The sequence below is a fragment of the Lontra canadensis genome, unplaced genomic scaffold (genome assembly GCF_010015895.1).
Source record: "Lontra canadensis isolate GAN:19392208 unplaced genomic scaffold, GSC_riverotter_1.0 scaffold39, whole genome shotgun sequence".
In the NCBI taxonomy this organism is placed as follows: Eukaryota; Metazoa; Chordata; class Mammalia; order Carnivora; family Mustelidae; genus Lontra; species Lontra canadensis.
The window spans coordinates 6,284,002-6,302,349 of NW_022631033.1; the positions used below are offsets into that span (position 1 = coordinate 6,284,002).

At 42.7% G+C, this 18,348-nt stretch overlaps 2 protein-coding genes across 3 annotated transcripts in view; one reads left to right on the forward strand and one right to left on the reverse strand.

Annotated features, from left to right (window-relative positions):
* The window catches only part of ANGPT2 (angiopoietin 2), a 52,381-nt gene extending 37,678 nt beyond the window's left edge, over positions 1–14,703 (reverse strand). Inside the window, exon 1 of one of the 2 annotated variants that reach the window (XM_032869820.1) lies at positions 13,950–14,703. In XM_032869820.1, the coding sequence (XP_032725711.1) occupies positions 13,950–14,234 (285 nt within the window). In that variant the 5' untranslated portion in view covers positions 14,235–14,703. The remainder of the gene's footprint in view (positions 1–13,949) is intronic. The other variant, XM_032869819.1, reaches the window with a different exon arrangement.
* Positions 1–18,348, forward strand: part of MCPH1 (microcephalin 1) — a 239,038-nt gene that overhangs the window by 148,318 nt on the left and 72,372 nt on the right. The window lies entirely within an intron of this gene.

An 18,348-nucleotide genomic window follows, 5' to 3' on the forward strand; every position in this document is an offset into this window, starting at 1 on the left:
GGATAAGCAGGAAGTGGGAATGAAGGGTGAAGACACAGGGGAAGTGGGACTGAGGCGTGAGGGGACACACAGGAAGTGGGAATAAGGGGTGAGGGGACACACAGAAAGTGGGAATGAGGGTGGGGGGCGCACAGGAAGTGGGAATGAGAGTGGGGGTGCACAGGAAGTGGGAATGAGGGTGGGGTGCACAGGAAGTGGGAATGAGGGTGGGGGGCACACAGGAAGTGGGAATGAGGGTGGGGGGCACACAGGAAGAAAAGAGCAGTAGCGGAGGTTTTCCTATTGTTAGGATTTGTTTGTTTCAATCAAAGTATGAGTCATCTCACCCTCCTTTTTTAACCAGAAATCACTGTGGTCGCTGCTATGATTTGGTCTTGACTCCTACAAGCCAGTTTAATTTTATCAGTGGTAGTGAATTCTTAAGAGTTTCCCTCAGCTGTAGAAATCTGGTTTCAAATTAAAGTGGTCTAAATGCCAGCTTAAACTTTGTGGCTTAGCATCTTTGTTGAATCCCCTCAGCAGAAGGACCTACACTGGAGTTCTGGCTGCTCTGTGGGATTCAGATTAGGAGCAGTGGTTCCAGTGGAATCTTGGCTGTCTTCTGGAGTGACTTTAGGAGTACTATGGCCTAAGGAGGTCAAAGTTAGAACTGAAGTAAAGGAATTGTCCAAAATGTCTGTCCTGCATTCTGGCATTTTACAGGGATGCATAGACCTCTTCCTCAGCCCTCGCACCGTTAGTCCCCTGGAGCGTAGGTGCCTTTGGGGAAAAAGTTCATGCCAGTTTAGGAAATTTAGTGAAACACAGTGATGAACTCAAAGCTGGGATATGAATCCTCATTCTAACCCTGTTCCCAGTGGCCATGAGCTTTACCTTGGCCCATGTCAGAAAAGCAGCCCTTGGGTTTTCATAGCCCTTGTGCCGCGCATCTCAGTGGTCCCGTAGCTGCTCAAGAAGCAAGCTCAGGCCAGCGCCCACTGATAGAGGAGCCGAGCTAAGGCACGGAAAGAACATCCTCCTGATTTTCATAAGGATGACCGTAAATCATACAAATCGAAGCATAGAAAGACTTGAGAACAGAAGGAAAACCGTGGTGCTCCCAGACATGTAAGCTCTAACCTGGAAAATTGTCTAGTGTGGAACTAGCTCTCTCTGATGAGGCTGAAAAATCAAGGTTTTATTAGGGAAGAGGCGAAGATTGGAAAGGCCAGAGAGAGTAGTGGATCCGTACTTGACAGGCCTTTGTTTTATCTCCACCCTAATTTCTTGTTAACCTCCGATTATGGAGGTTACGGAATTACATGTGGAGGGAAAGGCCACTCCTCAGCATATTTTCTGCGGAGTAGATTTCATCTGAGGGCAGATGAGTCTTGGAAATCATTCAAGGGCATCTTTAAGTCAGTCCATGTGAATAGATTCCAAAGATGATAACAGTACAGGAGAAATGGTACACGGGTGTGTCCAATTAAGAAGTGTTGACTCTAATAAAAGAACACAAATATCCATCTATAACAGTAGAGCGGATACATAAATTGTGTCATACTCATACAGTGAAAACACTACACAGTAAGGGAAAAGGATACATTTTAATACAACAACATGGGTAAATCAGAGAAGTAATAAAATGGACCAAAAAAGAATATGAAATCTTAAACTTAACAGAATTAACCTGTAGTGACAGAGGGCAGAATGGTGGTGAGCCTTGGGAAGAAGAGACAGTCGTATCGTTGTGGGGGTGCATGGGGGGGGCATAGCCCCTGACTCCCAGTGGAAGCTTGAAACCACAGTAGTACCAAACACTATGTATTTGCTGTTTTGTCCTGCACATACATACTTATGATAATGTTTAACTGCTAAATTAGGCACAGTAAGATATTCACAACAACCGATAATAAAATAGAGCCGTCGTAACAGTGTACTGCACTGGAAGTTATGTAACTGTGGTCTCATCTCTTTAGCCCGGACTCATCCTGCTTGTGTGGATGTGAGCTGCTGCAGTGCCTCCGTGATGAGAGGAAGTGAGGCGAGTAGCTAAGGCGTTTTGACCGAGGCTAATACTGACCTGACGACAGGTGTGACCAGACGACAGTGTGCTGCCAGACTCTGGCTCAGGGCAATCTGAGGCATGTCTTCTGCAGCGGCATGAATGCGTAACTGTGAAGGCAAGGCCTGACCTTGTCCATCCGCGTGTTGGGGAGCGGTGTGTATGTGGCATGGAATAATTCCTGCTCTTTCAGACTTGTTTTGCCTATTTTTTATTCCTCCAGGGCTGCCTGCGGAAGACCTACCTTTCGATTTTAGCACTGCCCTTGCTTATTCATGAATCCCTTCCTCTGTCTGAAAACATAGCCAAGTATGGCCATTGTCTCCAAACTTCCAAAAAGGCTGTCATCTTGCTGTTACCTTGCATGTGTGTCTGGGGATGCCAAAGGGTAGCAGCTCCCATGGGTGCTTACACAGCGTCGTATGGACGTTTAAACCATCTGAGTTTTACCATTCGTATGGGTGTAGGTTCCAGTCTTGGGAGTGAGAAAGCAAAGCTTGGGAGGAGGGGGAACACTGAGGCTGATCGAAGGGCTTTGGAATTAGACATATTGGGTCTGCTGGCAGCCCGCCCTCTCCGGAGCCTAGCAAGTCACTTTGCATCTCAACACGCCTCCAGGGGTAGAACAGAAGCAAGAACATCCACCCAGATTGGTCTTCTCACTGTTTGCCATCTTCCCCATATTTGTTCTTCCTTGTGGTGTGGGCATGCTCTGGGTGTGACCACTGTGTGTAGCCTCAGAGCGGCAGGTGTTGGGGGGACACCACAAAGCCTGTCAGTTGTCCCAATCTGCACAAGAAGATGTGTGGACTTCTACTTAAATCTCTTGAGAATGTGTGTTATTATAAGAAGCTCCGAGATAAAGAGACTTGACTATGGTTTTGCCAGCTGTGTACCATGTGATAGAACCTGAGCTTGAGTTTTCTCTGTAAAGGGGGAAGAGAGTATCTACCTTCAGTGGGCTGTCACTCCATCGTAGTATGATGCCTGATGATGGTCGCTGCCCCCTCTCTCATCCTACAGCAGCAGCTATATAGTGCCAGCAAAAGGGGAAGTGCCTTTCTCTGTTTTGCTGTCACATGAATGGCTTCCTTTTTGCAAGAATTCTGTAGACTTTTTAAGCAAACAAGTGAAAGATGCCAGCATCCGTGTAATGAACCAACAGCTCCCTTGTTTCTGAGGAGCTGAATGTGTGGTGCTAGGTTATGTCCATGGCTGTCGTGACTGACATGTGTTGCGAACTCAGGATTTTGAATCCCTTAAAACTGAAATGGATAGAGAAGGGATTCCAGCTCTAAGAGAGAGTTGGTTATTCAACAAATGTTTTCACTATTTCTTCTTCTCATTCAGAGACCACTGACTTGAATGGTAATGGCATTTCAGGGTGAAGAAGGGTAAAAGAAAGTAGCATTCTCTACGGTAACTCTGTGTGTTACAGCCGTAAAACCTTCTTGGGTTGGGGCAGGCTAGTCATGTTGTAATAAATAGGTTATACGTATTAAACATTGTCCACTTAGAGGAAGAAACGCATATGGACGACTGTGTTGTAACCCAGAAGGGGACCATATTTGAAAATATGGACAAATAATCACACATCGCAAAATGGCCAGTGGTTATTTGAGGGAATGGTGTTGTGATTAATCTTGATTCTCTAGCTTATAACCCAGTTATCCCAGCCAACAGTGCTTTTAAGAGCATTTTACTGTTACAGTTAGGTTAAAACCAATTTTGACTGGGAATTCCTGTTAGTAACACTTTAGTAAGTTTAAATTTGGATAAGTTTTAAAAATGTTTTAGTGAACTTAACAGTCTGTTTCTTAGTAACTAAAAATAATAAGGAATTATATATACATGCACCAAAGGTTAAGCATAGATTATTAGCTTGTGGTCGGAATTTGATTATGTTATTCAGCAAAATATCTTTTCTCTAGCAGCATTTTTGCACCAGAATTCCTCATTAAGAAGGCTGGTTTGCTTAGGGACGTTTTAAGTTACATCTGTATGTAATAATTTTCCAAGATTCCAAAGACTAGATAGTAGTTAATAAAACTCAAAGGAATATTCCGATTATCTTCAGACTAATGTTTATAATTATCCAGCAGACAACCAAAAATTGATAGTATCTGTTGATTCCACAAATCTAATGGCAGAGAAAATACTTATAGAAGCCCAGAGGAAATGATACCTCTTAGGAATTTCGAATCTTTTCTACCCAGACACGTGGGTTGATGAGTTAACTCCAGAATGCCCACTCAGAAGGCAGCTTGAAGACTGCCCTTCCATAGTCTTTAAGTCCCTGCCTTCTATATAAACTGAATGGGCAGAAGGGCGGTGTTACTTATAACTTATTGGACGCTGAAGTGATAAAAATACATTTAACAATAAAGTCTGACTGTTTTATTGCGCCCTGTAGCTTTATCAGCGAGTATGATGGAGCAGCATAGGCAGGGTGGTATGGGGGAAGAGGTCATCGACAGTTTCAGAGCTGGGTGTTTCTAGAGAGGAGCCCAGCCGTGGGGTATAGGCACTTTCCTTGTGCACTTGCAATGGCCCTTTTCCATGCTGAAAGGAAATTCACAATCTTACAGTAAAGATGTGCTTTGAGGTGTTCAACTCAAAGGTATAAGGTCAGATCATTTAACCTGACGAGAGTGAGTGGAATTATGATCTTGAACGTGAGAGATGGTACAGGTCTTGTTAACTGTGTTTCTGGTATTGTTATTAAAATTAATTATAATTATAATCCCTGCACTAGTGTAGCATCTTAGAGTTTCCAACTTGCTTTTGTACTCATCAACTTACAAACACATAATTCCTTAAAGTCCCTGCTGTCGCCTTATGTTTCTGAAGGTGCACAGTGTGGGTTAAACAAATGTAGTTAATCATGCTAAAAAAAAAGTCACTTCCTAAGTGAAAAGGCTACATACTGCATGATTCCAAGTATATGACATTTTGGAAAAGACAAAATTACGGACGCAGTGAAAAGATCAGTAGTTTCCAGGGGTTTGGAGGAAGGAGAGATGAACCCGTGGAGCACAGGTGGTTTTTAGGGCCGTGAAAATACTCTGCACGGCACTATTATGGTGGATACATTTGTCCACAAACCTACGGGTGTAGGACACCAAGAGTAAACCCTGATGTAAACTGTTGGCCCTGGGCGATAATGGTGTGTTAGTGTAACTTCATCTGTTGTAACAAATGGACCACCTGGTGGGGGTCACTGATAATGGGGGGAAGCTATGCATGTATGTAGCAGCAGGAGGCATTTGGGAAATCTGTAGATCTTCTCAATTTAACTGTGAACCTAAAACTGCTCTAAAAAATAAGTCTTTTAAAGTCATTTACTATATATAAAGAGGAACAAATGAAATAACAAAAAAACTGGTATTCTGTAGCTTCAGATTGCACTGCTTATATAGTTAATTAAACATGCAGACACCGGGAGGCCTGGGTGGCTCAGTTAAGTGTCTGTCTTCAGTTCAGGTCATGATCCCAGGGTCCCAGGATCGAGTTCTGGGATCGAGCCCTGCATCTAGCTCCCTGCTCAGCAGAGAGCCTGTTTCTCCCTCTGTGCCTCACCTCATTTCTATACTCTCTCTCTCTCTCTCAGTCTCTCTCAAATAAATAAATAAATAAATAAATAAATAAATAAATAAATAAATAAAATCTTTTAAAAATAAAGTTAAAAAATAAGCATGCAGACAGCAAAACCCAGAAAATTAACTTCAAAGGCATGCTTGTCTATCAATAATAGTATTGACTTCACATGTAAACATGATTTATTTTATATTTAGATTTCTTTGAATCTGAATAGTTGTGTCCAAGATACGTCCTCTTTTGGTATGAAATGACTTTTTTAAAAAAAGATTTTATTTGTTTTTGTGTGAGAGAGAGCACACAAGTGTTAATTAGGGGCATGCAGAAGCTCACGCGCAGCGCAGGTTTGCCCTCCATTCCTGGCGTTTACTGGAACAATCGTAATGAGGATGCCATCCTGGAACACTGAAGGCGATGGGGACGGTGGGTTTTGTCATCAGGCTAATCAGCACATTAAGTCACCCTCACAGCGAAAAGACTGCTAATATGTGAACAAGTATGAATATGGCCTCGAAGGGATGTGACAAGATTGAGAAATGGAGAGGTTGAATGCTTGCCTCCTTTTAAGACTTTATTGATTTTCGCTACCTAAAAAGCAGATTAATAAGTAACTTGTGAATATTCACATATAAAGTGATGTAGTCTCAAAGAGGCTGTGTCAACATGACAAAATACTGTATTTCCTAAGACCTATGTATCTTGATATCCTTTCCCTTAAAAACCACCATTGTCCATGAAAAAATGTAACACGATGTGTTAATAAATATCAGGTTGTATTCTTAATGCATATAGTTAGTTGGCTTGATTATTGGTTTTTTAAATATTAGATGTGTAGACTTTGTAGTGTTAAGTTGTCAGGTTAATGTCAAGATTTCAAAAGCAATTCATAGGCTCTGAAAAGTTGCTCAAAGGAAGGACTGAGGCTGATTTGGGAGCAAAGTAATTACTGTCCCAGGCGCCCCCCCCCCCCCCCCCCCCCGCCAAGGCTGGTCCCACAGAGGTTTTAATTAGGTTCTAGTTGAATGGCAAAGATAATGGTTGTAGCTGGTTGAAGGAGCTATGATGGTAAAAGGATTTGGTCCACTCCTCAGGGGATTTTAATAGGTTTTATATCTTTCATGGCTGGTATGTGACAAGATTAGGATAAGAAAGAAAGGTGATTTCATGGGGAAATATCTAATTAAAATATTAATTTGCAGACAGCTAGCATACTTGACTCAGAGTTCAGGTGGTGCAGGAGAGTTCATCCCTTTACTGTCAAAGCATACATAAAACAGTCATTTTTAACCCTAGTAAATGTTGAAAACTTTTATTCTAAAACACTGTGAAAAAAATTTTTTTTTTACCATTTTAAATTATATCAGATCATTGATCATTTGTCATTTTAAACATTAATACCATGCTGACATCAAGGTATTTTTGGTGATACCTATTGTAGAATCCTGGATGATTTTAAAATCGAAAATTAGAGGGCAGAGCGGGTCGCACATTACTTTCATGGGAATGGATTTTATTTGTCTAAACTTCCAAGTGTTCGTGAAGTTCAGGATGTCGCCCCTCAGGCAACAACCAGAAAAGGGTTGCACCTGTGGGTACGATGCGTGAGAAGGTGCATATATACTTGCTCTCGGTTATCACAGAGTTTGTTTTTACTCTTCTCAACTACAAAGTGGAATTTTGGGTAATTACTTTACATACGAGATATTCCCAGTTGCTTTTTGTTTTTTTTTCCTAGGCTGCTTTGGTACAATTCTCATATAGAAACGATGGCATGTTTTACCTGTAAATATTGGATGATGAGGTTGTTCGCTCAGTAGCCACCATGTGCCAAACCTGCTGACATGCTCTGGCATCCCAGTGCGCAGGTGTGCCCAGGAATGCCCTCCCTGCACTTGTCTGCGACCACCTGTCTCGCGGGTGGTGGGAATTACTTATTGCTGACTTGGGATGTCAACAAGTTACTTAACCTCCTAATAAACTTCTTTTTATTTTAATTTTAATTCGTTATTATTTTTTAATTTATTAGGATATAATGTATTATTTGTTTTAGGGGTACAGGTCTGTGACTCATCAGTCTGACACACTTCACAGCAGTAGGGATAAGTATACATGATATTGCAGTATACGCAGCACATTATAAGATAACCCTACGTCTATACGCATCTGAATATTAAGGGTGGTCATTTCAGAGTGATAGAATTATACATAGTATGTGTCTTCTGTGCATCCTTTTTATGCTCTGTTTTCTATAATAATCTTGTATCCCTTTGATGACAAGGAGAAATGACCATTCGGAAAGGGTTTGAATTGGTTTCCATTTTGTGAAAGAGCTGTCAGTGGAGTGACCAAACTGATAACATGCCCTTCTCCACCCCTGCTCTCCAACACTCCGATCTCCTTTACCAGGTCTTCTCTTGGCACTCAGTGATTTTGTGTAGTGCTTCCTACCTTCGGACACACATCCTGCCAGGAACGCGTGCTATAACGCAGCAAGTCCCCACCAGGGCCAGACCCTTGGTCACTGACTTCGCCTCAGTGATTTTTTTCTGAGTGCTAGAATGCCACCAGGACACACGGAGTCTTTCAATAAATATTTGTTGAACAAATAAATGAACTTTAATGGCTCTTGCCCAAAAGGAATGGGAGGGGGTGGAGTGGAATTCAGTCATTTACGTTAGTGGACTAAGAAATAGCACCAGATTCGTATCCATTCACATTTGTCCCGACAGTTTGCTGTAGTTTTTCCAGCTCCATGGAAAATTCTGTTTTTTTGTCAAAGGGGGGGGATGTACGTGCCTTTCCGTGTTTGTTTTCCTCTCTAGGTAATCCGTACAAGACTTCCAAACTGCAAAGCACATTGATATTATCTTGACCCATGTTTATAAGTGATTAAAAATAGATAGGATTATATCTCCCATGCCTGTGTTCTAGAGATGGTCTTAGGACAAAATGGGCTAAAGTGTGGAAAGTGCTTTAAAGTGATTCAGTGCTACCTGCTGGCAGCCCCCAATAACTGTGTTACTAATACTACTTCCATGAGAAAAGTGTGACTGGGAAATTGAGAAGCTCTCTTTTTATCAGAAGAATTCTAGAATAATTTAGGAGAAAAATCTTATTGTCAGGTTGTTCAAGTCAAAGAAGGATATAGTGAAAAGACTATATATATATATATACACACACACATATATATAAAACTTCTGAATTTATGTTTAATAAAAAATAAATTATATTTTATAGGTATAGCTGTATGTAAGAAGCATGTATATATATATGTTATAAGAGAGATAATAGTTTGCACAGTTATCATTATCATTAAGTAATACATATATTCTACAATTTATGAGCACCTAATTTGGAAAATCTGTATCTGTCCATGGTTCATTGCATATAGCCTCTAGGTCTCAATTTGGGAAATCCACAGAGCTGTGCAGGCCGTGCTGTCATTTGATGGCCAGAATATGTGGCAATATTAACTACCTTTCTTCTGTCACCACAGCCATGCAATAACACAGCCCCTTTTCCTTATCTTGATTGAGCCCTCATGGGTAGTGTCTCTACCGCTTGGCTTTGTCTCCCCCCCTTGCCTCTGTCTTTCCCTCTCTGTCTCTCTCTCTCTCTCTCATGCACATGTACACACACACCCCCCTTTACCTCATGTTCTCCTTTACCTCACTCTTCCAAATTTTGCTTTTTCCCTAAATAAAATCTCTTTCTTTTAACCTCTTTCGATGTCATTGGTGATCCAAATAAGGGTTCTGATCATATCACAGTGGTATAATACCACACACATATTTTAAGAAGGAAATTCATACGTTTTCATATTAAATTTTTACAGTAAAGGGCTCGTATGAATCTCATAAGTGCTTGTCTGGAAGTGGAAGATTAGGGAAAGGGAGAATTTACTTCCTCCTTTCTACTGTTTTAATGGTTTGACTTGCTTATTTTACATTGCCTGTGTATTACTTTCATAATATGTGTGCTTTATTTTTTCAAGTTATCCATATGGTAGTAGGGTTGATTTAAACTGTTGTTTTTCAGTTATAAATGCACGAGATTTCAGTTATAAATTAAAACCAGCACTCTGGGCCAGCCTGCCAGAGGGTCACACTTCGTAAGGTCATTATCCCTGTCATGTTCCCACACAGTCACTGCATCACAACCTGTTTGTAAACTGTAAAGAACCACATTGGTGAAAATAAACCAATTTTCAAAATTTAGTATGGAGACTCTACAGATTACCTAGTGTCTAAACAGGAAGTACGATATTATGGAAGTTGTGTGCAGCTCCATTTCCTAGTTCTAGAGTCCATAGGCAGATAGTTGTCTCCCCACAGTGCAGTACCTCCGCGGTTCCGCGTGCCAGAAGCCCCGGTTATCAAGCAGAGACTACTTGACCATGGAAAGCAAATATTATATAAACAGCATATACTATGTGTACTAAATATTCAGTATGTTTTATACAATATACATAGTAAGCACACATTGCACTATGTATATCTTACATGATACACAGTAAACATTATACCTGCATTTTCCAAACTTAAATATGTTTCCTCTCCCATCGTGACATTTTAATTATCTCTTCATTCCTTGCTATAGTGATATGAGTATATAATTAAATAACAGTAGTAATCATTTCCCTGCCATCTGAAATACAGGCTTTATTCCGCTTGTCTGAATGCACGAAATTTGCTGCTAATACTGAACACAGTCATAGTTCATGATTCAAGACACAGCAGATACAGCATAGGAGCTGTGGTTCCTCTCCAGTCCCGAAGTGGGCCGTTGGCTATGGCTATAGTAGGATATTTTTTTTCTCTTCCTTTAATGAACCAAGCTCTGGTTTATTTGTTTGTTTGAATATACAGCTAAGGAATGTTTTGCAACCACATATGATAAAATACACACATACTCCCTCTCCACCTCCCCCCCCCACCCGCCCACTGCCACAGGGATGGGGAAGGGCTGGTGGTCTCAGTGCCCCTGAGCCTCTCACCATCAGTTTTCCCATTGACAGCAATTTTGTTTTTAGCAGCAAAAGTGCATTGTCCCCTCTACATCCACTGGAGAATAGTAGTTCCTCCCACCTTATTAAAAGAATATATTATTATTAGTTTTAGAGAAACAAAAGAATCTAGATTCAGGTTTATAGTGCCTACCCTGTATTTCTTTCACTACAAAAAAAAAAAAAAAAAAGGAAATGTTTACATCAATTTAATAGGCATTAGCTTTATTTTTCAAAACATTCTGTTTTAAAGCACAATAGACTTTGCAGTTGTTTATAAATTTGAGGTATTCATCAGTGTGAAATAATTGTTTATTTCCTTTCCCTATTTCCTCTTATCGGAAAAAAAAATACATTTGGTCTCCATGCAAGATAAAATCCACTTCGCTAAGTTATTTGTCCCGTTTTTATACCGTGAATTTAGTATCACTGGCGCAGAGGTTTAGCACAGCTGCAGGGTTAGCAGGGGACTGTGACATACAATGTTTTTTTAGGTCATTGTGTTGTATTTGGTAAACTGTCATGCATTTATCTTATCCTTGTTTAACCACTGAGCAGAAAGTGAGCCCTCCCTGCATTGTTCATTCATGTTACTCTGCACTCATTCAGAAGCCTGACACTTCCTTTGCCTGGCAGATTAGAGGGGCAGTGTGGCATCTTTTGGTGATTGCGAAACGGCTTTCTTAGTCCAAGCTCCCTAGGCAATGCTTGCCGCTCAGGAGATGAACTGCTAGTCGTCTGCCCTGAAATCAACCAAAAACTTGGTCTTACTTTCCCTCTTAACAACTTTTCTTAAAATCTTAAAGACCCCACAGACCCCTCTAATTTTTAGTGTTGATCAGGAAGAGAAAGAAAATATGAAAACATTAAAAAAAACACAAAAACCTACAGTCCTAAAGAAAAGGAAATATGAGAAACAATGAAAAACACAGAATTGTGCTTTTTCTCTCGGGGATAGTCTAGCCATCTAGTTAGATTGTGATGTTGAACCTTTAAACCTGTGGCTTATCCATCATCCCATTATATATTATTTTGTCCCTTATGAGAAAAGCAGTGTTTATTGTCACAGGTGACAAAACACAGCAATAAAAAACAAGCAAAGAGGTTACATTTAACCACTTTAAACAGGTTTCATATTTGCTTTTTTTTTTGCTTTCATTCCGAAACGAGAAGCCTGTGATCAGAGTGAGCACAAACTCTCAGGTGCACATCACCCAGATAGGCCAGGCGAACAGGTGCTGAGCTGATGAGACGATAAACATGACGTCATTCTCTGTGATAATTCAGCTAGATAGCTAAAGAAGGAGTCTGGAAATGCCATTGTGCCACTGTTCAAATATTTACTAATTGAACCAGGAAAGGAAAAAATGTTGGTCTCTTCATGTAGAATTTCTTGCCCCTTTCCTTCTTCAAACTGTGTCTCAAAGATCTAAGAAAAGGGGGTTGTTTATCTAAGAAATATGAGCCTTGCCCATGGAGTTTTTCAGGTGTGCTTACTGTGGGCTTTATTAAGCAAATGCAATTTAAGCAGTCTTGCATTTGGCAAAACATTCTTTCAGGTTTCTTGACTGTTTATTTTAAGAGATGATTTACTAGTCGGGCAGATTAGGGTGTTTACTATGTATGATGTATCTTTCATCTCTCACCACGGCTGTTAGCCCTGGCGTAACCACAGTGGACAGAGAGAGGGGGTTCAGCGTGAACGTGACAATGCAAAAAGAAATGGGACATCGGAGTGAGGACAGCTTTAGGGTGCAGTTTGTTTGTGTTGCTGCGTATTTTTTGTTTTAAAGTACATCTGTGAATGAACAGCTTCTTTTTTATGCACATGTATGAAGATTTTAAAAGTGCACACCACAGGGACCTTCTTAGGAAAAGAGGAAAACCTGCGGAGAGAATTTGCCCAGAAGGGCCAGTGCCTTCAAAGATGATTAGGCAAGAGTTGTGTATCACACAGCAGGCCTTTCTGGTAAGCGTTTGTTGTTTTCTGTGTCTGCACTGAAGCGGCTGCGTGGTTCCAGGGAACGCAGCGCTGAGGGCACTCATTCATTCCGGCTTAGACTCAAGTAATAACGTGGCCATTTCCTCTCTGAAGGTAGGACAGCTAATGAGAAACACAGATTTGGAGCCAAGATCTATTCTAAGATTAAGATGAAATATTCTAACAGAGAGTTTATGGGGAAATGAAAGGCTGAGAATTCCTTCTGGAGCAAGGTCTTGAATGAAGTGAATTAGCTCAGTAAATAGTACCTTGTCTACCCCGTAAGCACCGTGATGTACTGTACTGTCGGTGTAATATTTAATGATTAATCTATTTATGCAATTCGTTTAAGCCTCCTTTAGAATATATATATATATGTATATATATATGCATACATATATGTATATTCCATATCAAGAAAAATTTCAGGGAGACTTTGGGTTTTGTAGGAATACCCCCCACAGGTACATGAGGAAAATCCTCACTGGTAAAAGAAAAACTGAGCTTTCCATATCCTGTTTGGGTCAAACTCTCTATGAAACATCTGTGACACTGTGTATCATCATGGCCCCGCGAACACGACCATCTTGTCATGACAGAGCTGTGGCAGAATGCCCTGTATGCCTGTCCCCGTGGGGCGACACCCGCAGCCTGCTGCTGCAGCCAGGGGCTGGGGGCCGGACTTACCCTGGGATGCATGTGAAAAGTACCCCATTTACAAACCAACAAACCCTTCAGGGTAAAGCCCACAGGTTCTGAGAAACATAAAGTCTGCTTTATTAAATTTCCTCTCATTTACCCAGAGTCACAATCTATTTTAGTAAATAAATTCAGGAAATTGGTAAAGCACTTTACTCCATCCATTATGTCAGTAATTAGCATGATTGTCACGTTTTTCCTGGCTCCTGGCTCTGGCACCGCTGTTGCTTACAGCTTCCCTCCCCCGCACCCCCGCGCCTGAAACCAGTTTATAACATCCCTGGCAATGGGTGTTGCTGAGTTTAAACCACTTACACAAACAACACAGCCTACACGTTTTGCAGAGAAGTGCACTTTCTCTACTTTATTAAATAAAGATTCTGAACTCGGAGATCTCTTTATGGATTCTGGCATTTTTCTCAAATAATCCTTTTCACTTCCCACCCAGGACTACTTTACACCCTGGGATAGAGTCAAAGAAAGGATAATTCATTCGAAGGTATTAGCCACCATCTCTCTCTCTCTCCTGTGCTCTTTTCCTCCCCTCCCATCCTTTTTAAAAACTGAGCTGATCTTATTAGCTTCATGAAGTTCACCAAGTAAAAATGATTTTTTTTTCCTACCTTCATCAGCCACTGAGTGTTGTTTTCCATGATGTTCTCCAGCACTTGCAGCCTCTGTACCGAGTCATCATAATCTAGCGGTGCGTCCCTCTGCACAGCGTTGGGCACGTAGGAGCTGGAAGAGCGACAGTTGTCTGTCTCTGGCAGGAGGAAGGTGTAGCTGCAGGCTCCGTGCTGAACCTGATACTGCCTCCTCCCGATGCTGTCCATGCTTCTCCGAAAGTTGTTATAGGCTGCGGCTAGGACAAGATCACAGCCCAAAGTAAAGAAAACAATCTGCCACATTCTTCCTTTCTTTTGGTAATAAACCAGCGGCTTAGCAAACTCGAAGGCACATGGGAATCCCCGTCCTAAGCTGCCCTCTCAGATGCGGGGCTCTGCGGCCACGGTTTAAGGACCATCGGTGGGAGTCTCTTCCCTCCTTTTCCAGCAGGAACTTGATCGTGAGTGCTGTCTTCCCTCTGGTGGGTCGGTGCTGCCGGGAACTGTCAGATGGCAGCCGAACAAATAACCCTGCTCACTCCTGAGGGCTGTAGTCACTCTACAGATCAGCCTTAATGCTGCTTTGTTTCTCTTCCCCCAGATTCTGCGGTGTCAGGATCCGAATCAATCACTTTCCTTTCCTTATATGATAAGTTGATAAGAGCAGCCAGACATGTGTAGCAAGCTGCTCCGCCCTCCCGGCGTGTCTGTTATCTTCCTGTAGGGGGTCACTAGCCAGGCAACAGGAAAAATCCGAGCATGATATGCGCTGTGCAGCCAGGGCTATGTGCTGCTGAAACCCCCTGGGAAAAACCGATCAGTGACAGGACCCCTGAGTGCTTCAGAGGCACCACGCTAATGGGGCATTTCCTAGAGAGAGCAGCGGGTCTCTCGTGTCTGAGGCTGGCCTCACAGTGCTTAGCTGGTAACATATCGGGGGTAATAACTTTAAAGTACAAGGAAGGTTCCTGTTTTTTCCTTTAGGAATAAAAATACTACAGATATGTCAGGACTTTGGTTTATTTTTGTTATTACAAACAAAGAGGAAGAAGTCTTGGTCTTGTAAAACCTCTGCCTTTTCACAGGGAAAAATAGTTTTTGTTGGTATTTCTTGATTTTTGAACTATTAGCTACATACACAAAATTTCCCTTTAAAAGTGTCAGATAGGAAGATTGCAGTTTATTAAATCATGCTGGGAAAAGCAGTTTCTGAGCCCTGACACTTCATCTTTTAAACAAAATATCCACTTCAGTATTCGAAGTAAAATACACTGGACAGATTAATGGTCCATCAAATTACAATACACAGAGAAATCAGAATTTAAATAAGAGGATGGTGACAGAGGAACACAGACTTTTTCTGTTTTAAATCAGGATTTGCTCAGATCTCATCATTCTGTAATGCTGTAATTTTTTTTTCCAGAATCCGTTAAATCAGCCCCACTCTGTGTTGGACTCGGGCACATCCCCTCTCTTTTTTCATTGAACTCTACCGTTCTTATGTGTAAAATTCCAGTGTTGCATTAACTCCCAAGAGTTTTCTGTTTCAATTCTGTGGCTCTGTCAGTCCCCTGGGTGACTTCCTTTAATAACTAAAACTGAACACTTTCGGGTTAACAGTATGCTAACCAGCCAGAGTGTGCTTGGGGAATGGCTCAGAGTCTTTGCCGCAGTCTGTTTGTATCTCAGTGCGCCGGCTCTGTTCTTCCCCGTCTGTGGAAGCGTATCTTACCCTGACCGGACGGACCGGACTGCCCATGGAAGTCCGAGTCCGTCGAAATCATGCACGAGCAGCTTGCAGAGCATTCCAGACCTACGATTTTAATTTTTGGGTGCTCCTGGAATTTGTGTCGTGAATTCTGTTTTCCTGGAACGTGTGTTTTGCAGAGACCTCGTTAGACCTTTACAGCACCCCTCCTCCGCACGGGCCTGCTCCCAGGCTACTGCCATAGCCGGGGTTCTTAACCTGGGCTCCACACACAGAATTCAAGGGGTTCATGAACCTCGATGGCAGAAATGCATGTCTTCATTTTTTTACCAAACTATAACTGAGATATAGCCTCTCCTTTAACGATGGCTTAGGTCATAGGCAACAGTGGTTTTTTTCATCAGTAGAAACTGTCATTGATTTTGTTACAGTGTCTCCAGCTGTCACTACCTTGTCATCAGACTCACCCCCAGATCTTGTTCCTTAATGTCCGAATTAAGTAGCACATGTCATTTTCTGAGAAGGGGCTCGGAGAGTTGGCCAGACTTCCAGAGGGTTCTGTCACTTGGGAAAGCTAGAACTTGTGCTCGGGGATGGTCCTAGAGCAGAAGAGGTTGTTAATTCCAGCGTGATGCTGGCACATGGTTTCCACTGAAGAAAGAAATTAAAGAAAATGCACCCATTCCCACTATTAACTGTAGGGGGAGGCATGTAGGCTCTGAAGACAAGCCCTGAAACCTGAGGCAAATGCTAACTTCTCTAAGCCTCAGCTCACTTGAAAAACTAAATGATTCTTTCTCTGTAATGCCTTCTAGGATTGAGATGTTACGGACTGGGGTAATTTTGTCAGTCCTTTCTGTTCAGTGGAAAGCTCTTCTTCCACCACCAGGTGTTGGAACTGTGTTATGCTCTGAACGTGAAGCAGAAACATCGGGTACACACGGTTTGTTCTAAGGGTATTTCCCCATTTGTAAAATGGCTTGTCTGCCTTCCAGGCCAGTGAGGTGGTTTTAGAAAGTAGCTGCAGGAGGAGGTTGTATGGCAAGAACTTCCAGTCTAGTGGTTTGTATCAGACCCTCTGCTGGGAGCTGGGGATGGATAATAACGCGCTGGTGCTTCAGATGAGAATGAGGGAGAGACTCATCAGCTAAGAGGGCGTGGAGAGAGGAGGGATTGGGGGAGCATCCAGAAAGGAGACACTGCTGCTGGGGCACTGACAACACAAGCGGGGGTGTGGATGCTTCCTTATCTGTCCCTTCCAGGTCCTCTAGGTTCCTAAATGGAAATTATTAATTATTAGAGAGCTGTGGGGAAGTTCTGCTTAGACCAGGGGATGGCGAACTGTTTCTGTAAAGGGTCAGATAGATGGATGGCCTGATATTGTAGGCTCTGCGGGCCATTGCATCTCTCGTAGCTACTCAACTCTGCCGTCATAGCATAACCGTGGCCATGGACAATCTGTGGATAGGGGAGGGTGACTGTGTTCCAGCCAAGCTTTATTTGTGGACCCCAGAGATGGACCCCAGTTGAAATGTGAATTTCAACCATTTAAAGACATTGAAATCTGTCTTAGCTCCCTGGCCGTTTCAACCAGACCACGGCTGCTGTTTGCTGGCCCCTGAGTTAGAACCTAGCGGAGTCTGCTGGGGTGGGGAAGTGGCATGGGGAGTGAGGCCATTCTAAATGCGCAGCGACTGTCCCATGCCTCAGATCGCGGCATGGCTTCTGGAAGAATTGAGAACCATGGGACCAGCCGGGAAGAAGGGACTTGTGAAAGGGGCAGGAAACTTTGACCGAAAAGAAAGCTGCACTTTGAAGCTGGATCTAAATGCAAGGCCAGGAAGGTGTGCTTGGAAACAGGGCTCTGGTACAGAACAGACGTCACGCTTGTGCTGGGCCCGCCATGTGCAACACACCAGATCCGTGGGGATGTTCTTGGCGTCAGCACTGCCCACAGAACTGTTAAGAGTCAGTCATGGAGCAGGGGAGAGGGTCTGCAAGGCCCCGGCCGGCAGTAACTTAGGGGAGCCAGTAGGAGGCCCTAGAAGGAAGTGGCAGATCTGGGTGGGGAGCCTCAAGGAGGAGCTGGAGCAACAGCGAAGCCTCCAGCTCTGGGCCACAGACAGGCCCACTGTGGTGGTTCTCTGGTGGCTGTGTGATGGCTCCTGCCCCAGCCCGGAGCTGGGGCGGGGTCGGGGGGCAGTGTAACAGGCTGAGCCCAGCCCAGATCCCCCTCCACACTGAAGAGAGACTTGACTGCGCTGCTCAGAACTGTTGTTAACTGTTCATTTTCAAAGAAAATCCGGAGTTTTCTTCAGTACCCTGCCAGTGGGATAGCAAAGGCAGATGGAGCTATGAAACGGGAAATATTATTCCAGCCTTCCCAAAAGTTGCCTGCCCGCCCAACTGCTTTGTTCCCAAACAGTTCTGCCAGACAGCTGTGCGTGGTGTTATTTATTTTCTTAATAATGTTTGTTTTCTCCCCTGTACTGAATGTCATCAGCTGAAATTTGGGAGGCTTCCATTTATTTTCTATAGGGCAATCTCAGTTCTCCTTGCATTTTGCTAAAACAAGGTAAATCACGTTTGATGTACCAAAAAGACCATGTTTAACTATTGCTGAAAAAAAAAGTCGTCATGACAAAGAACTCTGAGCACGCTTCAGTTTGGCCTGTGGAACAAAAGCTCTAATGTGTGGGAAGTGCCAGA